Source organism: Oncorhynchus mykiss, chromosome 22 (assembly GCF_057628025.1).
Source record: "Oncorhynchus mykiss isolate SJ-2025 chromosome 22, ASM5762802v1, whole genome shotgun sequence".
Lineage (NCBI taxonomy): Eukaryota > Metazoa > Chordata > Actinopteri > Salmoniformes > Salmonidae > Oncorhynchus > Oncorhynchus mykiss.
Genome location: NC_143043.1, coordinates 20,616,080 through 20,636,974, shown reverse-complemented (window position 1 = coordinate 20,636,974; position 20,895 = coordinate 20,616,080). Strand labels below are relative to the sequence as shown.

The 20,895-nt window shown below is 41.3% G+C and overlaps 2 protein-coding genes across 6 annotated transcripts in view; both read right to left on the bottom strand.

Annotated features, from left to right (window-relative positions):
- Positions 1 to 201: 201 nt before the first annotated feature.
- Positions 202 to 3,523, bottom strand: umps (uridine monophosphate synthetase). The gene is made up of 6 exons (XM_021579177.3): positions 3,283 to 3,523; positions 2,816 to 2,969; positions 1,934 to 2,620; positions 1,477 to 1,652; positions 1,133 to 1,247; positions 202 to 781 (listed from the first exon to the last, which is right to left on the bottom strand). The coding sequence occupies exons 1-6, from the start codon at positions 3,430 to 3,432 to the stop codon at positions 588 to 590; spliced, it is 1,476 nt and encodes a 491-aa protein (XP_021434852.3). The 5' UTR covers positions 3,433 to 3,523; the 3' UTR covers positions 202 to 587.
- A 3,913-nt stretch (positions 3,524 to 7,436) lies between these two features.
- The window catches only part of kalrna (kalirin RhoGEF kinase a), a 285,635-nt gene continuing 272,176 nt past the window's right edge, over positions 7,437 to 20,895 (bottom strand). For 4 of the 5 annotated variants that reach the window (XM_036958909.2, XM_036958910.2, XM_036958911.2 and 1 more), the window contains 7 exons: positions 12,786 to 12,907; positions 12,536 to 12,667; positions 12,144 to 12,308; positions 11,673 to 11,751; positions 11,293 to 11,493; positions 10,627 to 10,765; positions 7,437 to 10,373 (listed from right to left, as the gene is read on the bottom strand). In XM_036958909.2, coding sequence (XP_036814804.2) covers positions 9,828 to 10,373; positions 10,627 to 10,765; positions 11,293 to 11,493; positions 11,673 to 11,751; positions 12,144 to 12,308; positions 12,536 to 12,667; positions 12,786 to 12,907 — 1,384 coding nt within the window. In that variant the 3' untranslated portion in view covers positions 7,437 to 9,827. The remainder of the gene's footprint in view (positions 10,374 to 10,626; positions 10,766 to 11,292; positions 11,494 to 11,672; positions 11,752 to 12,143; positions 12,309 to 12,535; positions 12,668 to 12,785; positions 12,908 to 20,895) is intronic. The other variant, XM_090215697.1, reaches the window with a different exon arrangement.

Below are 20,895 nucleotides of genomic sequence, written 5' to 3'. Positions count from 1 at the left end.
TGGCACATCACAAATAATCATCAGAGGGATAAAGACTTCACTGGTTCACCAATACATTGTTGTCAACACAAGTCAATTGATTGTTGCAATGCCAAGGTTTGTTTTGTAGAATGAATCTTTTGACAGTCTTCCATCTGTATCTGTTCATCTGTAGAAAACACCCCTGATAAAATGTTTATAGACTTCAAAGAAAACTGATAATTACAGCAAATGTATTTATTTAATTCATTTCACAATTACATATAACTGGTCAACACAAATCATTTAAAAAATGGCAAATTAGATTATATAAAAATAACACTATGGAAGAAAAAAAAACTGAAACATATCCCTGTCGCCAAAGGTTAAAATTAGCATTGTCGCAGTTCAGTTGATTTAGCAAGTTTTGTAACTAGTTGTGGCTAAGAGAATGGTCTCAGCAGCTGGTTGGAGGGAATAATCATGTTTCACATTAGCGATGTGGTGTCTGCTCTAGTCTTGTCAGCATCCAAATGGCACCCTATGCGCTACTTTTGACCAAGGCCCATAGGGCTCTGGTCAAAAGTAGTGCAATATATATGGAATAAGGTGCCACTTAGGATGTAGCCCTAGTCTTTAGCGTCTCCTTGGCTAGATGTGTTGAGTCTCTTGGTGTATGCGTTCCAGCCTGCCTCTCTGTACTCTGCAGCAGCCTTCACCCTATCAGAGGCCCCCAGGATACCACGGCCCACGATGATGATGTCAGAGCCTCTTTTACAAATCACATCATCAGGACTGGAGTACTGCTGGCCCAGACCATCTCCTGAAACAGAAAGGATGAAGATTATGATCAATGAACAGTGTGGTGCTGAAGAAAACACCACCCTAGTTTGTTGCTGAAGAGGTAAAAAAAAAACTATGAAAACAAGGGCTGCATTCAAAATGGCACTCTATTCTCAACATAGTGCATTACTTTTGCCCATAGGGCTCTAGTCAAAAGTAGTGCACTGTTGGTAATAGGGAGCCAATACAGACAACCAAGATAAGTGACCCAGTCTTCATTTATTGGACACTAGCACCATCTAGTGGCAAGGATAGCTTACAACAGGACATTCTGAAAATGACAGAACACTGGACAGGATGGATGAAGTGGTTAACAGGTAGAGTGTGGTACCTCCTGACTGCATCTGCACCCCTGGAGTCATGTGTACAAACTCAGGCTTGTTGCTGATCTTGGCGCCAGAGATGAACCCAAAAACAAACTCAGAATGCTCCTCAGCCATTTTCACCTATGGAATGACAGAGATTAAGAATTACATTAAGGAATCCAACTATTACTACAGTTAACCTGTCCGATGCAAACACCCTTATTAAAACATACTAGAATGTAATCAGGCTTTCACGGTGAACCTGCAAGATGACACTGTGTCCTGAATTGTAACACATTGCAGAGAGCTGTGGGAGGTTAGAGAGGGACAGAACATTCTGAGGAAATTCTTGCTGGAGCGCTATGCTTACCACAGCCTGCGTGTAGTCCCCTGTTGCTAGGGAACCCTGGGAGCTCATCTGACCTATGAGGACACAGCCGCGGTCCAGCGGGCGGCCCACTGCACTGAGCCCCTTCACCACCCCAGGGCCTGGTACCGCATGGGCATTAACGATGTGAGACCACGAGGAGATCTGGTAGAGCCCACCTGAGAAATAGAGGAAAACACACAACAGTCAGAAGACTTAGAAATAATAGCAACCAGATATGAATTAGGATTGAAAAGCATGTTTCAAAAGGTTAAGGGGACAACTGCTGTACAACAATGCCCCTTATTTGCTGGAGTTGGACAATGTGTCTATTTTAACACGGGGCGCATTAGTTTTGCATAGCCTGGGGCCCTGGGTGGGAAGAGTTTGCACATTTAAAGTGAAATCACCACCCACGAGGGGCACACAGCAATGCAAAACGAGTGCGCCCACTAATCACCTTCATACTGGTGCTTGACCGTGTTCCCGATGTCGGCAAACTTGCGGTCCTCAAAGATGAGGAAGTTGTGTTTGAGACCCAGGTCCTTGAGTGACTGGGTGAAGGCTGGGCTGAAGTCCTGAAGGATGTCCACGTGGGTCTTCAACACACACATCTGAGGCCCCAGAGAGTCGGCCAGCTGCAGCAGCTCCTCGCAGCCCGTCATGTCTGCCGACACACATAGGTTGGTCTTCTTTTCTTCCATCAGTCTGAGGAGCTGGGCGGCCAGAGGGTGTGTATTCTGGAGCTGGGCCCTGTCTCCATAGCTCAGCTCCGCCGGCTTGCAGGGATTTTTGGCTGCAGGCGAGCCGTTCTTCTCCTCCTCACCAGAGGGCTTGTAGGTGTTGTTCTCCTGGATGAACCTGCACACGCTCTGGGCCGTGAGCGAGTCGATGCGCTCTGCCTGAAACAGGGTGTTGAGGAGTTTGGAGATGGAGATGACGGAGTGGAGCGTGATGCCCCTCTCGGCCAGCATGGCCCCGCCGCCCTGCTCCCTGTCCATCAACACGATGGCATCAGTCACCCTTAAACCCTCCGCCTGGAGCACCAGAGCCGTCTCCATGACGCTGCTGCCGCTGGTCACTACATCCTCGATGATCAGACACGTGTCTCCAGGGTGAATAGTCCCCTCTATAATCTTCTTAGTTCCTAGGATAAAGAGATGGAACATATTGTGGCCATGATGGATGTCTGATATGAGAGATCTGGAATCTATTTAGACTGATGAAATGCTCTAACACTTGCTAGCTCCAACTGTAGACTGAACTGATGGGATGATTAAAATTGAAAAAACTAAAAAACACTCAAAGAGAACAATCAAATTTGACCATCATGAAATCGCACCATAGTCTTTGGCTTCTTTTCTTCGGATGAGCATGGGCAGCTCGTGATTGGAGCAGATTATTGTAGCCAAGGGTAGAGCAGTGTATGGGACTCCACACACAGAGCTGTATTTTAAGTCCTCATCTTTGGCGCGTTGATAAAGAAGACTTGACACCTAAAGGCAAACAAACCCATCAAAACACTTAGTCAACTAACTCCAACTAATGAGCTCGTAACATACATTTTACAATTTGATTTGATTACCCCCGAACAGACGTAGTTCAGCGTTTCTCAAACTCGGTCCTCGGGACCCCAAGGGGTACACGTTTTGTTTTTTGCCCTAGTAATCAAGCTTTGGTAATTTGAATCTGCTGTATAGTGCTAGAGCAAAAAACAAAACGTGCACCCCATTAGGGTCCCCATGACCGAGTTTGGGAACGCCGACATTGCTGTTTCCAATACTCATGGAAAACACGTGTTTTACCAACCTGGTTCATGAGAGTTGGGTAAGAAACAATAACTCTGAGATCAAAATAAATAGGCGAGGTTATTCCACTCTTCAGCGTGAACGTTCCAAATTTCACTGCCTGAACATCATGCAACTTTAAGATTAAACTTTCAAGACAGACGTTTTCCATTTTCAATGTTTTAACTCCGCTTGCAAATATCAGTAGGTTAGATAGCGGTCTCACTCGTCAAGCGGCATCTCGTCAGACACTTAAAAAAGTGTTTCCGGGTCACGGAATTTTCAAAATAAAGGTCCACAATTTAATATTATAAACGTGTCATTAACATGTATTTATTTAGTCATGATATATGCTTTTTTTCTGTCTAAACACGAACAATTATTCATATTTGTTCATATTTAAGTGACATGTCCATTACATTTCGGTCAAATAAATGCCCCCAATGCAATACACTGTATATGAAATACATACTGGCTTATAGAAAGAAAACTATTCTAGGTGCTGAAGTAAAAGTGGGGTTGGGACTACTCACTAGGGTCTATAGAATCTATATATTGTTTTTATTTAATGGGGGACAGAGGTCTACATGCCCAGTAACACTTTATACTCCAACCCACTCCATTGGTCCCAATACAATACACTATGTGCCTATAAATTACATATTGGCTTATAGAGAGAAAACTATTCTAGGTGCCGAAGTAGAAGAAGTGTTGGGATTTTCTCAGTAGAGTCTGTAGAATCTAGATATGGTGTTATTTCATGGGGGACTATGGTCTAAATACCCAAATATCCACCCACTCCCTGTTCACTGCAATGCAATACACTGTAGGCCTATAGGTGATTACTTACTTCCAAGACACAATGTAAACAATGATGGTCAGGCATACCTGTTAAAGAACTGGATTAACCTAATGATGATGAGCCAATTGCACCTTTTACTCATTTAATAAGCCCAAGGCCAGTGTGCACCTATGCCAAAAAATGGATCTTAGCCTGAAACGACTTAAAATGGAGCCACTGGACACTACCTACAAATACTGCACTGTACAGGAAAAACGATAGATTGTGTATCCATAAAACCAGGGTCCAGACTACTCACTAGAGGCCCTAGAATACAAAACAGCAATTCAAGCCTAGGATGAGGTACACCAAGGCCAGACCTGCAAGGCTTGGTAACCACATCTACTATGAGGCTACGAGGTCAGTAAACTCATGTTGAGTCTAAATCAACATGTGAAGTGTTTCATGTTTCCATGTTTCATGAGCTGAAATAAAAGATCCCAGAATTTTTCCATTTAACAAAAAGCTAATTTCTCTCAAATGTTATACACATAGTTGTTTACATCCCTGTTAGTGAGCATTTCTCCTTTGCCAAGATAATCCATCCACCCGACAGGTTTGGCATATCAAGAAGCTGATTAAACAGCATGATCATTACACAGGTGCACATTGTGCTGGGGACAATAGAATGTCTAAAATGTGCAGTTTTGTCACACAACACAATGCCACAGATGGGTTTTCCAATCCTGTGGCGGTCCTCATGAGAGCCAGTTTCATCATAGCACTTGATGGTTTTTGCGACTGCACTTGAAGAAACTTTCAAAGTTCTTGAAATTTTCCAGATTGACTGACCTTCATGTCTTAAAGTAATGATGATGGACTGTCATTTCTCTCTGCTTATTTGAGCTGATCTTGCCATAATATGGCCTTGGTCTTTTACCAAAAAGGGCTATCTTCTTTATAACACGCCTACCTTGTCACAACACAACTGACTGGCTCAAACTCATTAAGAAGGAAAGAAATTCCACAAGTTAACTTAACAAGGCACACCTGTTAATTGAAATGCATTCCAGGTGACTAGCTCATGAAGCTGGTTGAGAGAATGCCAAGCGTGTCCAAAGCTGTCATCAAGGAAAAGGGTGGCTATTTGAAGAATCTCAAACATAAAATACATTTTGTTTAACACTTTTTTTTGGTTAAAAAATTATTCCATATGTGTTATTTCAGTTTTGATGTCTTCACTATTATTCTACAATGTAGAAAATAGTAAAAAATAAAGAAAAACCCTAGAATGAGTAGGTGTTCTAAAACGTTTGACAGGTAGTGTACATCACATTGGGGTTTAGATCAGGGCACAGTACCATTACTGCAACAACATTCGTTTTTAAATAATATTGGCAATGCTTTACATTGGAAAATGAATTGTACTGCCTTGTTTGTGGACTATTGTGGCCAGGTTAAATCTCAATTCCTTGAAGTGCATAAAGGGGTACCCCAGGGTTTGATTCTGGAGCCACTATTATTCACGCTGTATATAAATAACATTGGAAATACTGTGAAAAATGTGAAATCTTTATGCCGATGACACAGTATGGTATTCTGTTGCACCATCTGTAAACATTGCCTTTTCACATTAGCATTCGGGATTTCCAAGCACTACAGTCACTCTTGGATCTTAAGTTGGTACTTAATGCAAACAAAACAAAATGCATGCTATTTTCTAGGTTTTCCAGACTTAAGTAACCTTGAAGTTACTAGCCTGAACACACTGTTTTGTTGAGTTCCCTCCCTCTTTATAAATATCTTGGTGTCTGGCTAGATGATCAATTGGAGATCAAAATTGGATTATTCTACAGAAATAGAGCATGTGTAGTCTGTTGATAATAGAAAGTTGTCCATGCCACTTATGTCTGTTTTAGATGCAGCTTCCACACTTAAACCTCTAGATGCTGTTTTCCATTGTGCCCGTAGATTCTTTACTGCCGATTTAAATAACTCACCCTTGCGTATTGTATCAAAAGGAGGGTTGGTTCTCTCTATTTGTAAGATTAGAGCAGCATTCCCTTTGTTTATTTACCATGAGCTCCCACAGAAACACTCGTCAAGGTTAAAACAATAGAATACCGTAGAAGAGCACAAGATTGGATAGTGCTAGAGGTTCCAAGGGTGGCTTCTGATTTAGGGAATAGCTGCTTTGGTTTTTATACTCCACAGATGTGGAATGTGTTGCAGGGGAAGCTCAGGCTTGAATGCCTGTTGTCCTTTATGATGTGTGTGTTTTGTATTGTGCAGGGCTCATTTGGAAAAAATGGACTTGGTCTCCATATGACACCCTGTAAAATAAAGGTCAGTAAATCAAATACATGTCTCTGATATCTTTCCACACTGGATTGTGCAACATTTGGCCATTATTATACTTTACAAAAATATAAACCCAACATGTAACAATTTCAACAATTTTACTGAGTTACAGTTCATGTAAGGAAATCAGTCCATTGAAATATTCATTAGGCCCTAATCTATGGATTTCACATGACTGGGCAGGGGCACAGCCATGGGTGGGCCTGGGAGGGCATAGGACCACCCACTGGGGAGCCAGGCCCAGCCAATCAGAATGAGTTTTTCCCCACAAAAGAGCTTTATTACAGACACTCCTCAGTTTCATCAGCTGTCCGGGTGGTTGGTCTCAGACGATTCCACAGGTGAAGAAGCTGTATGTGGAGGTCCTGGGCTGGCGTGGTTACATGTGGTCTGCGGTTGTGAGGCTGTTTGGACATACTGCCAAATTCTCAAAAACAATGTTGGGGGCAGCATATGGTAGACAAACTAACATTCAATTATCTGGCAACAGCTCTGGTGGACATTCCTGCTGTTAGCATTCCAATTGTACGCTCCCTCAAAAGTTTAGAAATCTGTGGCATTGTGTTGTGTGACAAAACTGCACATTTTAGTGGCCTTTTTATTGTCCCCAGTACAAGGTGCACTTGTGTAATGATCATGCTGTTTAATTAGCTTTTTAATATGCCACACCTGTGAGGTGGATGGATTATCTTGGCAACGGAGAAATGCTCACTAACAAGGACGTAAACAAATGTGTGCACAGCATTTTAGAGAAATAAGCTTTTTGTGCGCATGGAACATTTCTGGGATCTTTTATTTCAGTTCATGAAACATGGGACCAACACTTTACATGTTGCGTTTTTCAGTGATTTTCAAAATTCTTCAAGCTTGGTCAAATTAGTTGAATGATCATTGCTGTTTTAAAGTCATCATTGGCCTCATGGTCAAATCCCTGAGTGGTTTCCTTCCTCTCCGCAACTGAGTTAGGAAGGTCTGTATCTTTGTAGTGACTGGGTGTATTGATACACCATCCAACGTATAATTAATAACTTCACCGTGATATTCAATGTCTGTTTTGTTTTTTTATTAGTACCCATATAAAGGGGTTGAATTCTTATTGACTCAAGACATTTCTGCTTTTATTTATTTTTCTTAATTTCTAACATAATTCCACTTTGACATGGGGTATTGTGTGGAGGCTAGTGACACAAAATCTCAATTTAATCCATTTTAAATTCAGGCTGTAACACAACAAAATGTGGGAAAAGTCAAGGGGTATGAATACTTTCAGAAGGCACTGTAATCTTAAGCATTTTACCACTTAGTTTTAGGTAGCAATAGTATCACATCTTGCTAACATGAAGCAGAACTGATTCACCAATTTGCTCAGTAGTATGTTTGAAGCACTGTAGCATGGAGCATACTACCAGCTTTGTATTTGGTTAGGCATGTACACATGGTTATAGTTTTATGGTTGTTTATGAGTTGCCATTCAATTGCCTTGCCTGTAGGTATGAGAAAAATGTCATCAGCATAACATTTAAATATTTGATGACGAAGATTGATTTTTGTGAGAGAGTCTACATACTGTACCATCCTACCTATAGGAATGCTTATTGTGCTTCACAAATGGCACCCTATTCCTATATAGTGCACTGCTTGACCAGTGCTATAGGCCCCGGTCAAAACTAGTTCACTATGTAGGGAATAGGGTGCCATTTGGGAAGCACACAGGACAAATGAATGATGGGTCTCTGTGTCCGCTGTTACAAAATGTTAGAAACATCCTTTCATAATTTGAATAAATACATAACGATTTAAAATCAATCAAGTTATACCAGTTCTCATATTTAAATAAACAATACATCCAGAAATTAAGTAATTAAGGTCTGGGTTTTCAAATCCCACACTATTGGGGCAATACTACATTAAGTGTTCAATCAGTGTTCTAGACCCTGAGTGCTAATTGCACAAGTAAACAATCATATTGAGTAAATGGATGACCAGTGCTAAGTGTCACAGGTGGGATCTGAACCCCAGTCTCTGAGCTCGGGAATCCAACACCTCAAAGGTCCAATGAAGCTGTTTTTAAAAAATCTCAATATCAAATCAATTCTGGGTAAAAATTAAGTGCCTTTACTGTGATTGTTTTCAATTAAAATGATCAAAAAGAAACCCAAAATAGCTTCCTAGCAAAGAACAATTTCTCAAATAAGAACTTTGCTAGGACTGTCTGGGAGTGGTCTGAGTGGGGAGGGGAAAACTATAAACTAGCTGTTATTGGCTGAGAGGTTTGGAACTCTCTTATTGGTCTAATAAAGAGATTCTCACCAGTTGGGCCAAAATTCCATCCCAACAAAACAGGCTGAAATTTCAGGTGGTCTTTTCAAACAGCTTAACACTAAAAGGCCATTATCATTATTTTCACAAGTTCACAGTATTATTCCAACCTCATAGTGTGGAAATATAGAACGCAGGAAAGTCACGTTTTTGACTGCACTGGCCGTTTAACCATTAGACACAAATTCCTCTTGGCCCGAGGGTGACACTGATTTTGAAGTCGCAGGGCGGTCCGACTCACCTCAACTACATGAGCGATGAGAGCTAATGTGAAGACTTCAGATTTGTTGTAAACGAGTTGGGTCTAAGAAAGAGAAATATGCAACTCGTTGTTTGGTCACTGCCCTATTCGGATTGAAATTTGCAGCCTGTCCTTCCAGCTTTGACCATTAAAATCACAACTAAACCTGAGACCTATGAATGGGGAACCTACAAAATGCGTTCAAAGTGAGCTTGGAGGTGACAGACGTGTACCGACGTACAAAAGTGATGTGAGAAGTTCATCGTGTTGGATTCTTTCATTCATATCTCAAACCGCACCGTTGGAAAAATAACCTTTGTATTATATCTCCACACTAAGGGATCAACGCTGAATATTTCTTCACAGACAATAGCACTTCTACAAAGGCTGACCACATTCTACAATAAATTACATTCAACAGTTCTATTACCGTTCATAGATCTTTCTCTGATAGTTGGTTAATCATTTCCAAGGATAATATATTACAATTTTGGCATTTCCAATACATGGACACCATAAGAGTGGTAGGGCTTCATACTACAGCTCTGAAACATCTCGATCAATCAAATGCCAATGTCTTGTCTTCTGGCATCTTGAACACAGTAATGATGTTCACACAACATGTTTGTTGACAAGCTACAGGTATTATCTAGTATCCAGAGATGGAAAACCATGTTTCAATGGCGGAGTCCTGGGGTGTAATCATTAGTCCAAACAGTAGCAACGAAAACAAGTTTCTATTGGACAAATTCAGGTCGGTCCCTCGGTTTGGTTCTGTTAAGTGCCTAGTGAATCGACCCCCGAAGTACTACTAACAGAGTGTTTTTCGTTTCACCTTTGTGTTAATTGGCTGTTCACGGGGTAATTATACGGTGTGTCCCATGCTGCTGGTCAACAGTCCCTTGATGTTGGTGACAGGGCGCACGTCGTGTAGTTGTCTCCGTCTGTCGATGAAGGATGCCAGACGGCCTGTGTCCAGTGGGGTCTTGGAGTAGTCTCCACTGTGGGCACTCACCCAGGGGTGCTGAAGACAGATGGTGGCAATGGGCCTCTTCCGGGGGTCCTGCTGCAGGGTAGAGCTAATGAAGTCCCTGGCCGCCTGGCTCACTCCCTGGAAGTAGTCCTCTGGGAAGCAGAAGTCCAGCTTGCAGATATTGACGCACGTCTCCTCCAGGCTCTCGTCCAGGAAGGGCGAGACACCGCTCAGCATGACGTAGGCCAGAACCCCGGCGCTCCAAACGTCAGTGCTCAGGGACACCGCTGTGCCCTGGATCAGCTCAGGAGCCGCAAACTCGGGGTTGCCCAGGAGAAGATGGACATAACGGTGGCGAGACACCTGGACCGCATCTCCAAAATCTATGAGCTTGATAGAAGGAACAGGCACGTGGAGATCCACCAGAAGGTTCTCAGGCTAGAGACACGATATGAATGCGTTTGTTAATGGGTTTGACCAAGATCAGGTTAAAAGGGACATTTCACTGAAAGTTTCCCAGGTGCTTTTAGACTACAAAAGTTAACTAATTTCCATTCATTTGGGGCGTCGTGGGACGTGGTTTCATCTTGACAGGCTACTTTAGAGGTCTGAAAACATCTGTCAAACTAAAGTGTAACGTCACTTTAACATATGTTCTTAGCATTGGTACTGATGTGTGCTTTGTGTTCACCTTAAGGTCTAGATGGGCCACTCTGCAGGTGTGGAGGTGCTGCAAGGCCTCTAAGGTGTCCTTCACAAAGAAGGCCACCTTCTCCTCCATCAGCTCATCATGGGCCACCAGGTAGTCCAATAGCCTCCCGCCGTCCAGCCTGGGAGCAACACGAGACAAAAATGTATACAGACCACACTATGACACTATTGTGCGTCCCAAATGGCACCCTATTCCCTACACAGTGCACTGATTTTGACCAATGTAGGGAATAGGGTGCCATTTGGGATGCAAACAATGACTATGTTAATTTACACTAACAAAGACAAGTGTAAACTATAATCCCTAGCCTGGGTCCTATACTGGGTTCTCTTCTATGAATTTCATTCCATGAGCTTCACATGTTAGTGTTGGCAGTTGGCAACACAGCGAGGAGTTGGCTAAAAGCAAAAAGAGACTGAAACACCAGGCTGTACAATAATCTATCCCTCTTTCTCAATTAATCTTTTCTCGATTCCTCTCTCCTTGCCGCCTCCTCAATCGTATTGGAGGATAAGGTCCACAGTCCCTGCACCCGGACCTTCTTCTCCAATGCATTTTGAGAAGGAGGCGAGCAGAGATGACGCAAGGAATCAAGGGAAATATGAATTGAGAAACAGCCCAAGTCCACAGCAGAAATATCCTTACAGCTCGAAGACCAACATGAGGGAGGTGGGGGACTCGTAGGTGTCAGTCAGAGCCACCAGCTGAGGATGCTGGACGTGGCTCAAGATGTCTGCCTCGTGGTCCACCTGCTCCTTCTTTTGCATCTTCTTAGTGATGTACTTCACAGCCACCTCCTTCTTACTGGCCTTGTTCAGACACTTTCTCACTACGGAGAATCGACCCCTGGAGAAGGGAGAGGAGTAGGAGGGTAGTTGTAACAGGTAAAACATTTCATTGTTGTAAACTGCTGATGTGAGCCTTTGTTATGAGAATTTTTATGAAAAATCCCAATAAAATACAACAAATTATTATGATAGGCTGCTTTAAAACAGATGGGGGTGGGGGGGGGGGGTGTACTTTACCGTCCAATCTCACAAATTTCTGTGAAACTCGATTCAAAGTTGTCTTTCCACTGAATGCTCATTCCATCATATGCGGAAGCTTAGAATAGAGAGAAAACAAATGGAATATTTTATTAGTCAATATTTACATTGTTGCTACATTCGTACAGTAACATTTCTTTCTTCAAGGACCTCTCGATCTGCCATGACTGGTTTTTGTGATGAGGGTGAAATGCCAAGACAATGCTTCCAAAATGGCACCCTATTCCCTTTATGGTGCCCTACATTTGACCATAGGGCTCTGGTCAAAAGCAGTGCACTGTATAGGGAATGGGGTGCCATTTAGTATGGATTCTAGGAGCAGGCACCTGGTCCCTGGTCAAAAGTAGTGCACTATATAGGGAATAGGGTGCCATTTAGGACGTATCCATAGTCTAGGTATAGCTTAACTCCCTCCCTGCTTGTAGTGTGAAGGTGGAGGGTTTGACTCACTCCCGCTGGGTAGGGTCACCATGTTGGAGGGCTCGCTGGGTGGACTGACCCCCCAGGGGTTACTGGCACTGACCCGGAACTGGTAGTGCCCACCAGGGATGAGATCTTCAATCTTAACACACACATCTACCGTAGAGACCACTGACTGTTGCCACAGTAGGGAGTCTGCAGGGAAGAGAATGAAGAGGTCAACAAGTTCTAGCTCAACGATCTCAGGTGACTGTCAGTAGCTTGTGAATTGTAGGTGAAGTTGGGCCTAGATGGTGATCTTGGGTCAGTTTTACATGTCCCCTACTAATGGTTAGAATTAGCATTGGGGAGGTGAGGCTGATCCTAAATCTGTATCTTGGTGCAACTTCACCCCAGAGCCAGAAGAGATGGGCCTACTGTACCTTCCTGCCTGTACTCTACTGTGTAGCTGGACACGGCACAGCTAGCTGAGCTGGCAGGGGGGAGCCAGTGGACGGTCACCGCATTGCTACTGGCCTCCTGGGCCATGGGCCTCGCAGGTGCTGTTGGGATACCTGAGAACAGACATCAGCCCAACATCAGTAGTCTCCATGGTCATAGAGAACCTCACCTCCTACCTCATTCCTCCCTACATCCATCATCCAAAAATCCCCTCTCTTCCTTTCCTCTTACCTTGGACTTTGATAGAGGCAGAGGAGGAGGCAGTGCCATGGTCGTTGACAGCCATACAGGTGTAGATGCCAGTGTCCTGGGGCATTAGGTTACAGATCTTCAGCAGAATGTCACCCGTATCCCTGGAGACAGACAGAGAAGAAGAGGCCAGGTTGGATTGGTTGCTGAAAATGGAGCTTGACCTACAGTGCCTTGCGAAAGTATTCGGCCCCCTTGAACTTTGCGACCTTTTGACACATTTCAGGCTTCAAATATAAAGATATAAAACTGTATTTTTTTGTGAAGAATCAACAAGTGGGACACAATCATGAAGTGGAACGACATTTATTGGATATTTCAAACTTTTTTAACAGATCAAAAACTGAAAAATTGGGCGTGCAGGTGCATTTATACGGAGACTTGATTACACACAGGTGGATTGTATTTATCATCATTAGTCATTTAGGTCAACATTGGATCATTCAGAGATCCTCACTGAACTTCTGGAGAGAGTTTGCTGCACTGAAAGTAAAGGGGCTGAATAATTTTGCACGCCCAATTTTTCAGTTTTTGATTTGTTAAAAAAGTTTGAAATATTCAATAAATGTCGTTCCACTTCATGATTGTGTCCCACTTGTTGATTCTTCACAAAAAAATACAGTTTTATATCTTTATGTTTGAAGCCTGAAATGTGGCAAAAGGTCGCAAAGTTCAAGGGGGCCGAATACTTTCGCAAGGCACTGTATGTTAACTCCCTCCCTCATTTGAGTTCAATCCCAAATGGCACTCCATTCCTTACATAGTGCACTACTAAAATAGACCGTAACCCTATAAGTCCTGGTCAAAAGTAGTGCACAACATAGGGAATTGGGTGCCATTTGGGACAGAACGTTGATGTATGCTTTAGCTGATTGCTTCTTTTACTGAGCTCCATCTAATGTTCATGCTAGTCCTCCAACAACAGGTTTAGTCTACTCAATGGATGGACAATGGGATTAGGCTACAGGCATTACCTTTAAGCCATTCTCAGACAATAGATTTGAACTTTTCCCTATATAGTGGGGTACCACTGGAATGGAACTATCAAACATATGGTTTCCACTTATTTTATTTGAGCCATTACTGTGAGCCATCCTCCCTCCATCAGGCTCCACCGGATGTCGCTAAATACCTGCGTTCATCTAGACCAGGGGTTCCAAACTTGTTTCCCCAGGGCCCCCTATATCACATTTGAAAAATGTCAAACTGGAGGGCCTAGTAAAATGTTGTTATGAAGCTAATTTCCTGCAATTTTACATAGTCTAGCAAGACTCATGGCATCTTTTAGGTAGGCTATTTAATGATAATAATAATGGATAAGGAAAATCAAGTTTAGATCTGATTTCCCCAAATATGTTACATGACCATTTATATGAACCCTCAATTGAATTATACATATTCTCTTTAACAGAAAGTGAATAGATCAATTGATAGTGACAGTCACACATTGTATAAGATCCCTTTCCAAGCAAAGTCCGATTTCTTTGACTCCTCGACTTTAGAAGGTTGTAGCTCAGCTTCTGAATGTCATAGAGACAAACCATTCTCGTGCAGAGTTGCATCTTCCTCGGGCATTTCACTACTTGTTTCTAGCCTAAAGCATTGTCAATTCCTGTTTAGTTTTAGATCGATATCAACAATTGCGAATTGTAAAAAAATATATATTACAAAATAAGGAGCACTACCCTCCTGTAGATTTTCGCTCTTAATAACCGGATTCAGTTTATCAAACAGCTAATTATTAGAATGTGTGAAAACCTACAGGACAACCTGCATTGTCATCTTCTGTACGTAAATCCGAGACACTGCTTTTAGTATGATATGTTATGTTTGTACGGTATACAGTACCTTCAGAAAGTATTTAACCCTGGATTTTTTCCACATTTTGTTGTGTTACAGCCTGAATTTAAAATTGATTAAACTGTTTTCTCTCAACCATCTACACACAATACCTCATAACAACAATGTGAAAACATGTTTTTAGAAATGTTTGCTAATTTACTTGAAAATTAAAAACAGAAATATAGCATTTACATAAGTATTAACACCCCTGAATCAATACTTTGTAGAAGCAACTTTGGCAACGACTGCAGAGTCTTTCTGGGTAAGTCTCAAAGCTTTTCACACCTGGATTGCGCAACATTTTCCCATTATTATTTTTTCAAATTCTTCAAGCTCTGTCATATTGGTTGTTGATCATTGCTAGACAACCATTTTCATCTGGATTTAAGTCAAAACTTTAACTCGGCCACTCAGGAACATTCACTGTCCTTGGTAAGCAACTCCAGTGTAGATTTGGCCTTTTTTAGGTTGTTGCCCTGCTGAAAGGTGAATTCATCTCACAGTGCCTGGTGGAAAGGAGACTGCACCAGATTTTCCTCTAGGATTTTGCCGGTGCTTAGCTCAATTCCATTAATTTTTTTATCCTGAAAAACACCCTAGTCCTTAACGATTACAAGCATACCCATAATATGATGCAGCCACCACCATGCTTGAAAATTTGTAGAGTGGTACTCAGTAATGAGTTGTATTAGATTTGCCCCGAACATAACACTTTGTATTCAGGACAAAAAGTGAATTGCTTTGTCAAATGTTTTGCAGTATTACTTTAGTGCCTTGTGTGAGAGCAAAATTGCAAGATTATGTTATAATGCTGTTATTGCATCAAATGGTAGTTTTACTCAACAGAATAAGGGGTTGTTAGAATGCTCATCTGTGTGTGACATCTGTGTGTGACCTCAATCCTATAGAAAATGTGTGGGCAGAACTGAAAAAGTGTGTGCGAGCAAGGAGGCCTACAAACTTGACTCCGTTACACCAGCTCTGTCAGGAGGAATGGGCCAAAATTCACGCAACTTATTGTGGGAAGCTTGTGGAAGGCAACCCAAAACGTTTGACCCAAGTTAAACAATTTAAAGGCAATGCTACCAAATACTAATTGAGTGTATGTAAATGTCTGACCCACTGGGAATGTGATAAAATAAATAATAGCTGAAATAATCATTCTCTCTACTATTATTCTGACATTTCACATTCTTAAAATAAAGTGGTGATCCTAACTGACCTAAAACGTCATTTTTCCTAGGATTAAATATCAGGAATTGTGAAAAACTGAGTTTAAATGTATTTGGCTAAGGTGCATGTAAACTTCCGACTTCAACTGTATGTTGTTGGACATTGGTCGAGTAATGTCACCAGGATCATTTTACCTTGTTATATAGTCATATAATATAATATGGGAGTGAATCGTTTGCCTCGGTGGCGAGATACATGTTGCAGTGTCTGAAGGTGCCTGGGGGTTTCATTGTCTCCTTGAAATGTTTCCCGGGCCTGTGGTCTTGGGGAGAGCAGTGAGTGAGATAGAGGCCAAAAACTACCAAATTGAATAAGGCCTGGCCATTTGTGTGTTTTTACCTTAAGGTTTGCAAATACCCACACAACACACTTGTTATGACTATTTCTTGGTGTTTTTAAAATACTATGTTTTGATTTTATTGTAAGTGTACTACTTCATTTGGGTTTAGTGCCATGTTATCTTAAAAGGGGCACACAGACATTTAATTTTCCGAAGTTTTCCTTTTCAGAGTTTTAATTGAACGCGTGAATTATTTTCCTAAGACATTTACTGGAAACCTGGGATATGAAATGTTTGACTGTTTCTTATGAATTAGTCTAATATAGTAAGAAACACTTATTTGGAGGGTTTGTATGACCTCTGTCCTGACTTTCCTGTGTGGTTTGATCACTCTTACTGGAAAGCCATTTGGATAATGAATTTAAGGTCATTTGTAATACTGATTTGAAGGTTATTTGTAATATTGATAATTATGATATAGTTTTTAATTCTTAGTCATATTTGTGATTTGGACCAATGTGAAGAAGGAGAGGGTGTTGCCTTTGACTAAGGGTAGGCTGTCTTAAGTCTATTTTCCTATGACCTTATGGGTATACCTTTTTGTTCTTTATGGAGTTAAGGGTTAGTGTTTCTATAGTTCTATTTTGACCAGTAGTAGTGTAGTTTTTTTTTATACATTACTCACGTGAGGAGTTGTGTGTCAAAATGGGGGAAGTAACAGTCCTCTGAGGTTTTGGATTGAAGTTTACACACCTGGAGTGATATGTGAAGGAGTGTATTGTTGTGTTGTTTGTTCTGTTCTGTTTTGATACAAATCTCACCAGATTAGGTCTGCTGGATTGTTGGGATTTCTCCCGGTGGGTTATAGGTCTAACATCCGGATCCTGTGGCTCTGCGATGAAGTTGCCAGTGTGACGGGAAGTATAAGCCCATTTGAAAATAAATCATTCAATTGAAAGGGTTGTTATTCTCTTTGACACATGTTTAGACATTGGTATTAAGAATAATTGGTAAAAGTAATAATTGATCATATAGTCAATACTTGTCTGGATTTCCCTGAATCAAAAATGAACTGAACTAAACTATTGTTCTGATCTGTTCTCTCTTGAGGTTATCATGAAGGGTGACGTGAGTCTGTGTCTTAATGCATGGAAGAGATCATGCGGCCGAACAGTGGGTGTACCTCAAAACCCCTAATTGACTGAAGAAAAGCGGGGGAAAAAAGCGCGCAATACGGCCCTATCCGCACCACTTCTACCGAGAGTCCTGAGTCAGCACCCTGTGTGCAGCGTCCAATTGGAGCCATCAACTGCTTTTCTCTCAGGAGTGTGACAGGTGTCCACGTGGAGGGAGCATGGGGAAAAATCTGTTCCAAACTTCTCTTATGTTGCTGGTATACTGGTTGACAAATGGACAAGACATAATGGGTGGTAAAGGTGGTGGCGGCTCAGGTGAGACATTGAAATTGGGACATTATCATGGGTCATCCACTTTGAACTGTAAAGCTATCGGAGGAAGGCAATGAAGAAGATGCTAGAAGAATCAGTGCCTGGAGGGGTCAGGTTGATTGTAGAGGTCTACACACTACATAAAATGTATAGTACATTTAGATTAAGAATGCATTAGGACACGGATCTGTAATTATAATCATGATAAGTTAAAACTAGAATGATAGCATAATTATACTGTATGTTAATGTAACTGTACATTCTGCCAGTGTTGATGTGCGTCAAATTGAGGGTTTTCGACTGAGTGACGGGACTCATTTAAATCACTGAGCAATGTCATTGTAAATTTGGGTTGGATAATTAAATGGGTTTTGATTATGATTTGGAGAATGAGTTATTTTTTTAAACTGAAGGACTGATTTGAGTTTAGTATGTTATTAACTATACGAGTGAAGCAATTCATGTATTATGGATTGATTGTTTTGATTGCTGTTATGAACTAAAGATGTTGACACTATTCTCAGCATGCCCGGGTGAAATATAGAGGGTGAACTCTGATGCGGAGAGTGAAACTGATCCTCATCTATTTGGTCTGTAGGCATTGCCTTATAAATAGTGGAATCATGATGCTTGTCTTGGGTCATGTTCATTAGGCAACAACGGAATACATGTTACTTAAACAAGAGTCACTACCTGGATTTGTCCAACAAGATATGCTAATTTTAGTTTATGGGATGGAAATAGTTATTTCCACCATGCTGATCCATTGGAGTGTGATAGATAACTAAAGCTTATTTGATTACACTCCATTGTTGCATGCACTTAATTATGCATTAAATGTTAGCTTTTCACTGTCTATGAAGATACACACTAACGTTCAAACATTTGGGGTCACTTAGAAATGTCCTTGTTTTTGAAAGAAAATCACATTTTTTTTGTCCATTAAAATAAAATTGATCAGAAATACAGTGTAGACATTGTTAACTTTGTAAATTACCATTGTAGCTGGAAATTACTGATTTTTAATGGAATATCTACATAGAGGCCCATTATCAGCAACCATCACTCCTTTGTTCCAATGGCATGTTGTCTTGGCTAATCCAAGTTTATAATTTTAAAAGACTAATTGATCATTAGAGAACCCTTTTGCAATTATGTTAGCACAGCTGAAAACTGGTGTCCTGATTTAAAGAAGCAATAAAACTGGCCTTCTTTAGACTAGTTGAGTATCTGGAGCATCAGCATTTGTGGATTCGATTACAGGCTCAAAATGGCCAGAAACAAAGACCTTTCTTCTGAAACTCGTCAGTCTTCTTGTTCTGAGAAATGAAGGCTATTCCATGTGAGAAATTGCCAAGAAACTTAAGATCTCGTACAACGCTGTGTACTACTCACTTCACAGAATAGCGCAAACTGGTTCTAACCAAAATAGAAAGAGGAGTGCGAGGCCCCGGCGCACAACTGAGCAAGAGGACAAGTACATTAGTGTCTAGTTTGAGAAACAGACGCCTCACAAGTCCTCAACTGGCAGCTTCATTAAATAGTACCTGCTAAACACCAGTCTCAACGTCAACCGTGAAGAGGCGACTCCGGGATGCTGGCCTTCTAGGCAGAGTTCCTCTATCCAGTGTCTGTGTTCTTTTAATCCCATGTTAATCATTTATTTTTATTGGTTAGTCCTAGATATGGATTTTTTTTGCAACTTTGACTATAAGGCCAGCATCCCAGAGTCGCCTCATCATTGTTGACGTTGAGACAGTAATTAAATAATATTTTATTGTTTTGAAGAAATGTAAAAGTCTCCTTTTGATTACAATAATTCCACCACACTTGTTGCAAACAAATCCAATCTCATTTTATCGGTCGCATACACATATTTGGCAGATGTTATTGCGGGTGTAGTGAAATGCTGGTAGATATTGAAGACTTGCGCAAAGAACCTCACTAAAGATGGCAGTGATGGGATTGAACCCAAGCCTCCGTAAAGACTGGAGCCTTAACATGGAGCCTTAGAACGCCTGGCCATGCTACCCAGCTCTAAAAGGTTGCATGTTTTGGAATATTTTTTATTCTGTACAGGCTTCCTTATTTTCACTCTGTCAATTAGGTAAGTATTGTGGAGTACAGTGCATTCGGAAAGCATTCCGACCCCTTGACTTTATCCACATTTTGTTACCTTACGGCCTTATTCTAAAATTGATTCAATTGTTTTTTTGGGTCACCTTCCTGACCAAGGCTCTTCTCCGCAAATTGCTCAGTTTGGCCGAGCGGCCAGCTCTAGGAAGAGTCTTGGTGGTTCTAAACTTTATCCATTTAAGAATGATGGAAGGCCACTGATCTTGTGGATCTTCAATGCTGCAGAAATGTTTTGGTACCCTTCCCCATATTTGTGCCTCGACACAATTTTGTCTCAGAGCTCTACGGACAATTCCTTCGACCTCATTGCTTGGTTTTTGCTCTGACATACACTATCAACTGTGGGACCTTATACAGACAGGTGTGTGCCTTTCCAAATCATGTTCAATCCATTGAACTTACCACAGGTGGACTCCAATCAAGCTGTAGAAACATCAAGGATGATCAATAGAAACAGGATGCAACTGATCTCAATTTCGAGTCTCATAGCAAAAGATCTGAATACTTATGTAAAGGTATTTTTTTTTAGCTTTTTCTAAGCTTTAGCTTAGTCATTATGTGGTATTGTGTGTAGATTGATGAGCATTTTAGATTCATCCATTTTAATGTAACAAAATGTGGAAAAAGTCATGGTTTCTGAATACTTTCCGAATGCAGTGTAACTACAATGTTGTTGATCCATCCTCAGTTTTCTCCTACTGTATCACAGCCATTCAACACTGTAACTGTTTTAAAGTCACCACTGGCCTCATGGTGAAATCCCTGAGAGGTTTCCTTCCTCTCTGGCAACTAAGTTAGGAACGATGCCTGTATCTTTGTAGTAACTGGGTGTATTGATACACCATCCATTTTTTACCCATCTACCAATAGGCGCCCTTCTTTGCAAGGCATTGGGATACCTCTCTGGTCTTTGTGGTCGAATCTGTGTTTAAAATTCACTGCTCGGCACAGAGATGAGGTAGTCATTCCAAAATCATGTAAAACACTATTATTGCACACAGAGTGAGTCCATACAACTTATTATGTGACTTGTTAAGCACATTTGTACTCTTGAACTTATTTAGGCTTGCCATAACAAAGGGGTTGAATACTTATTGACTCAAGACATTGCAGCTTTTCATTTTTACTTAATTTGTAAAAATGTTTTAAAAAA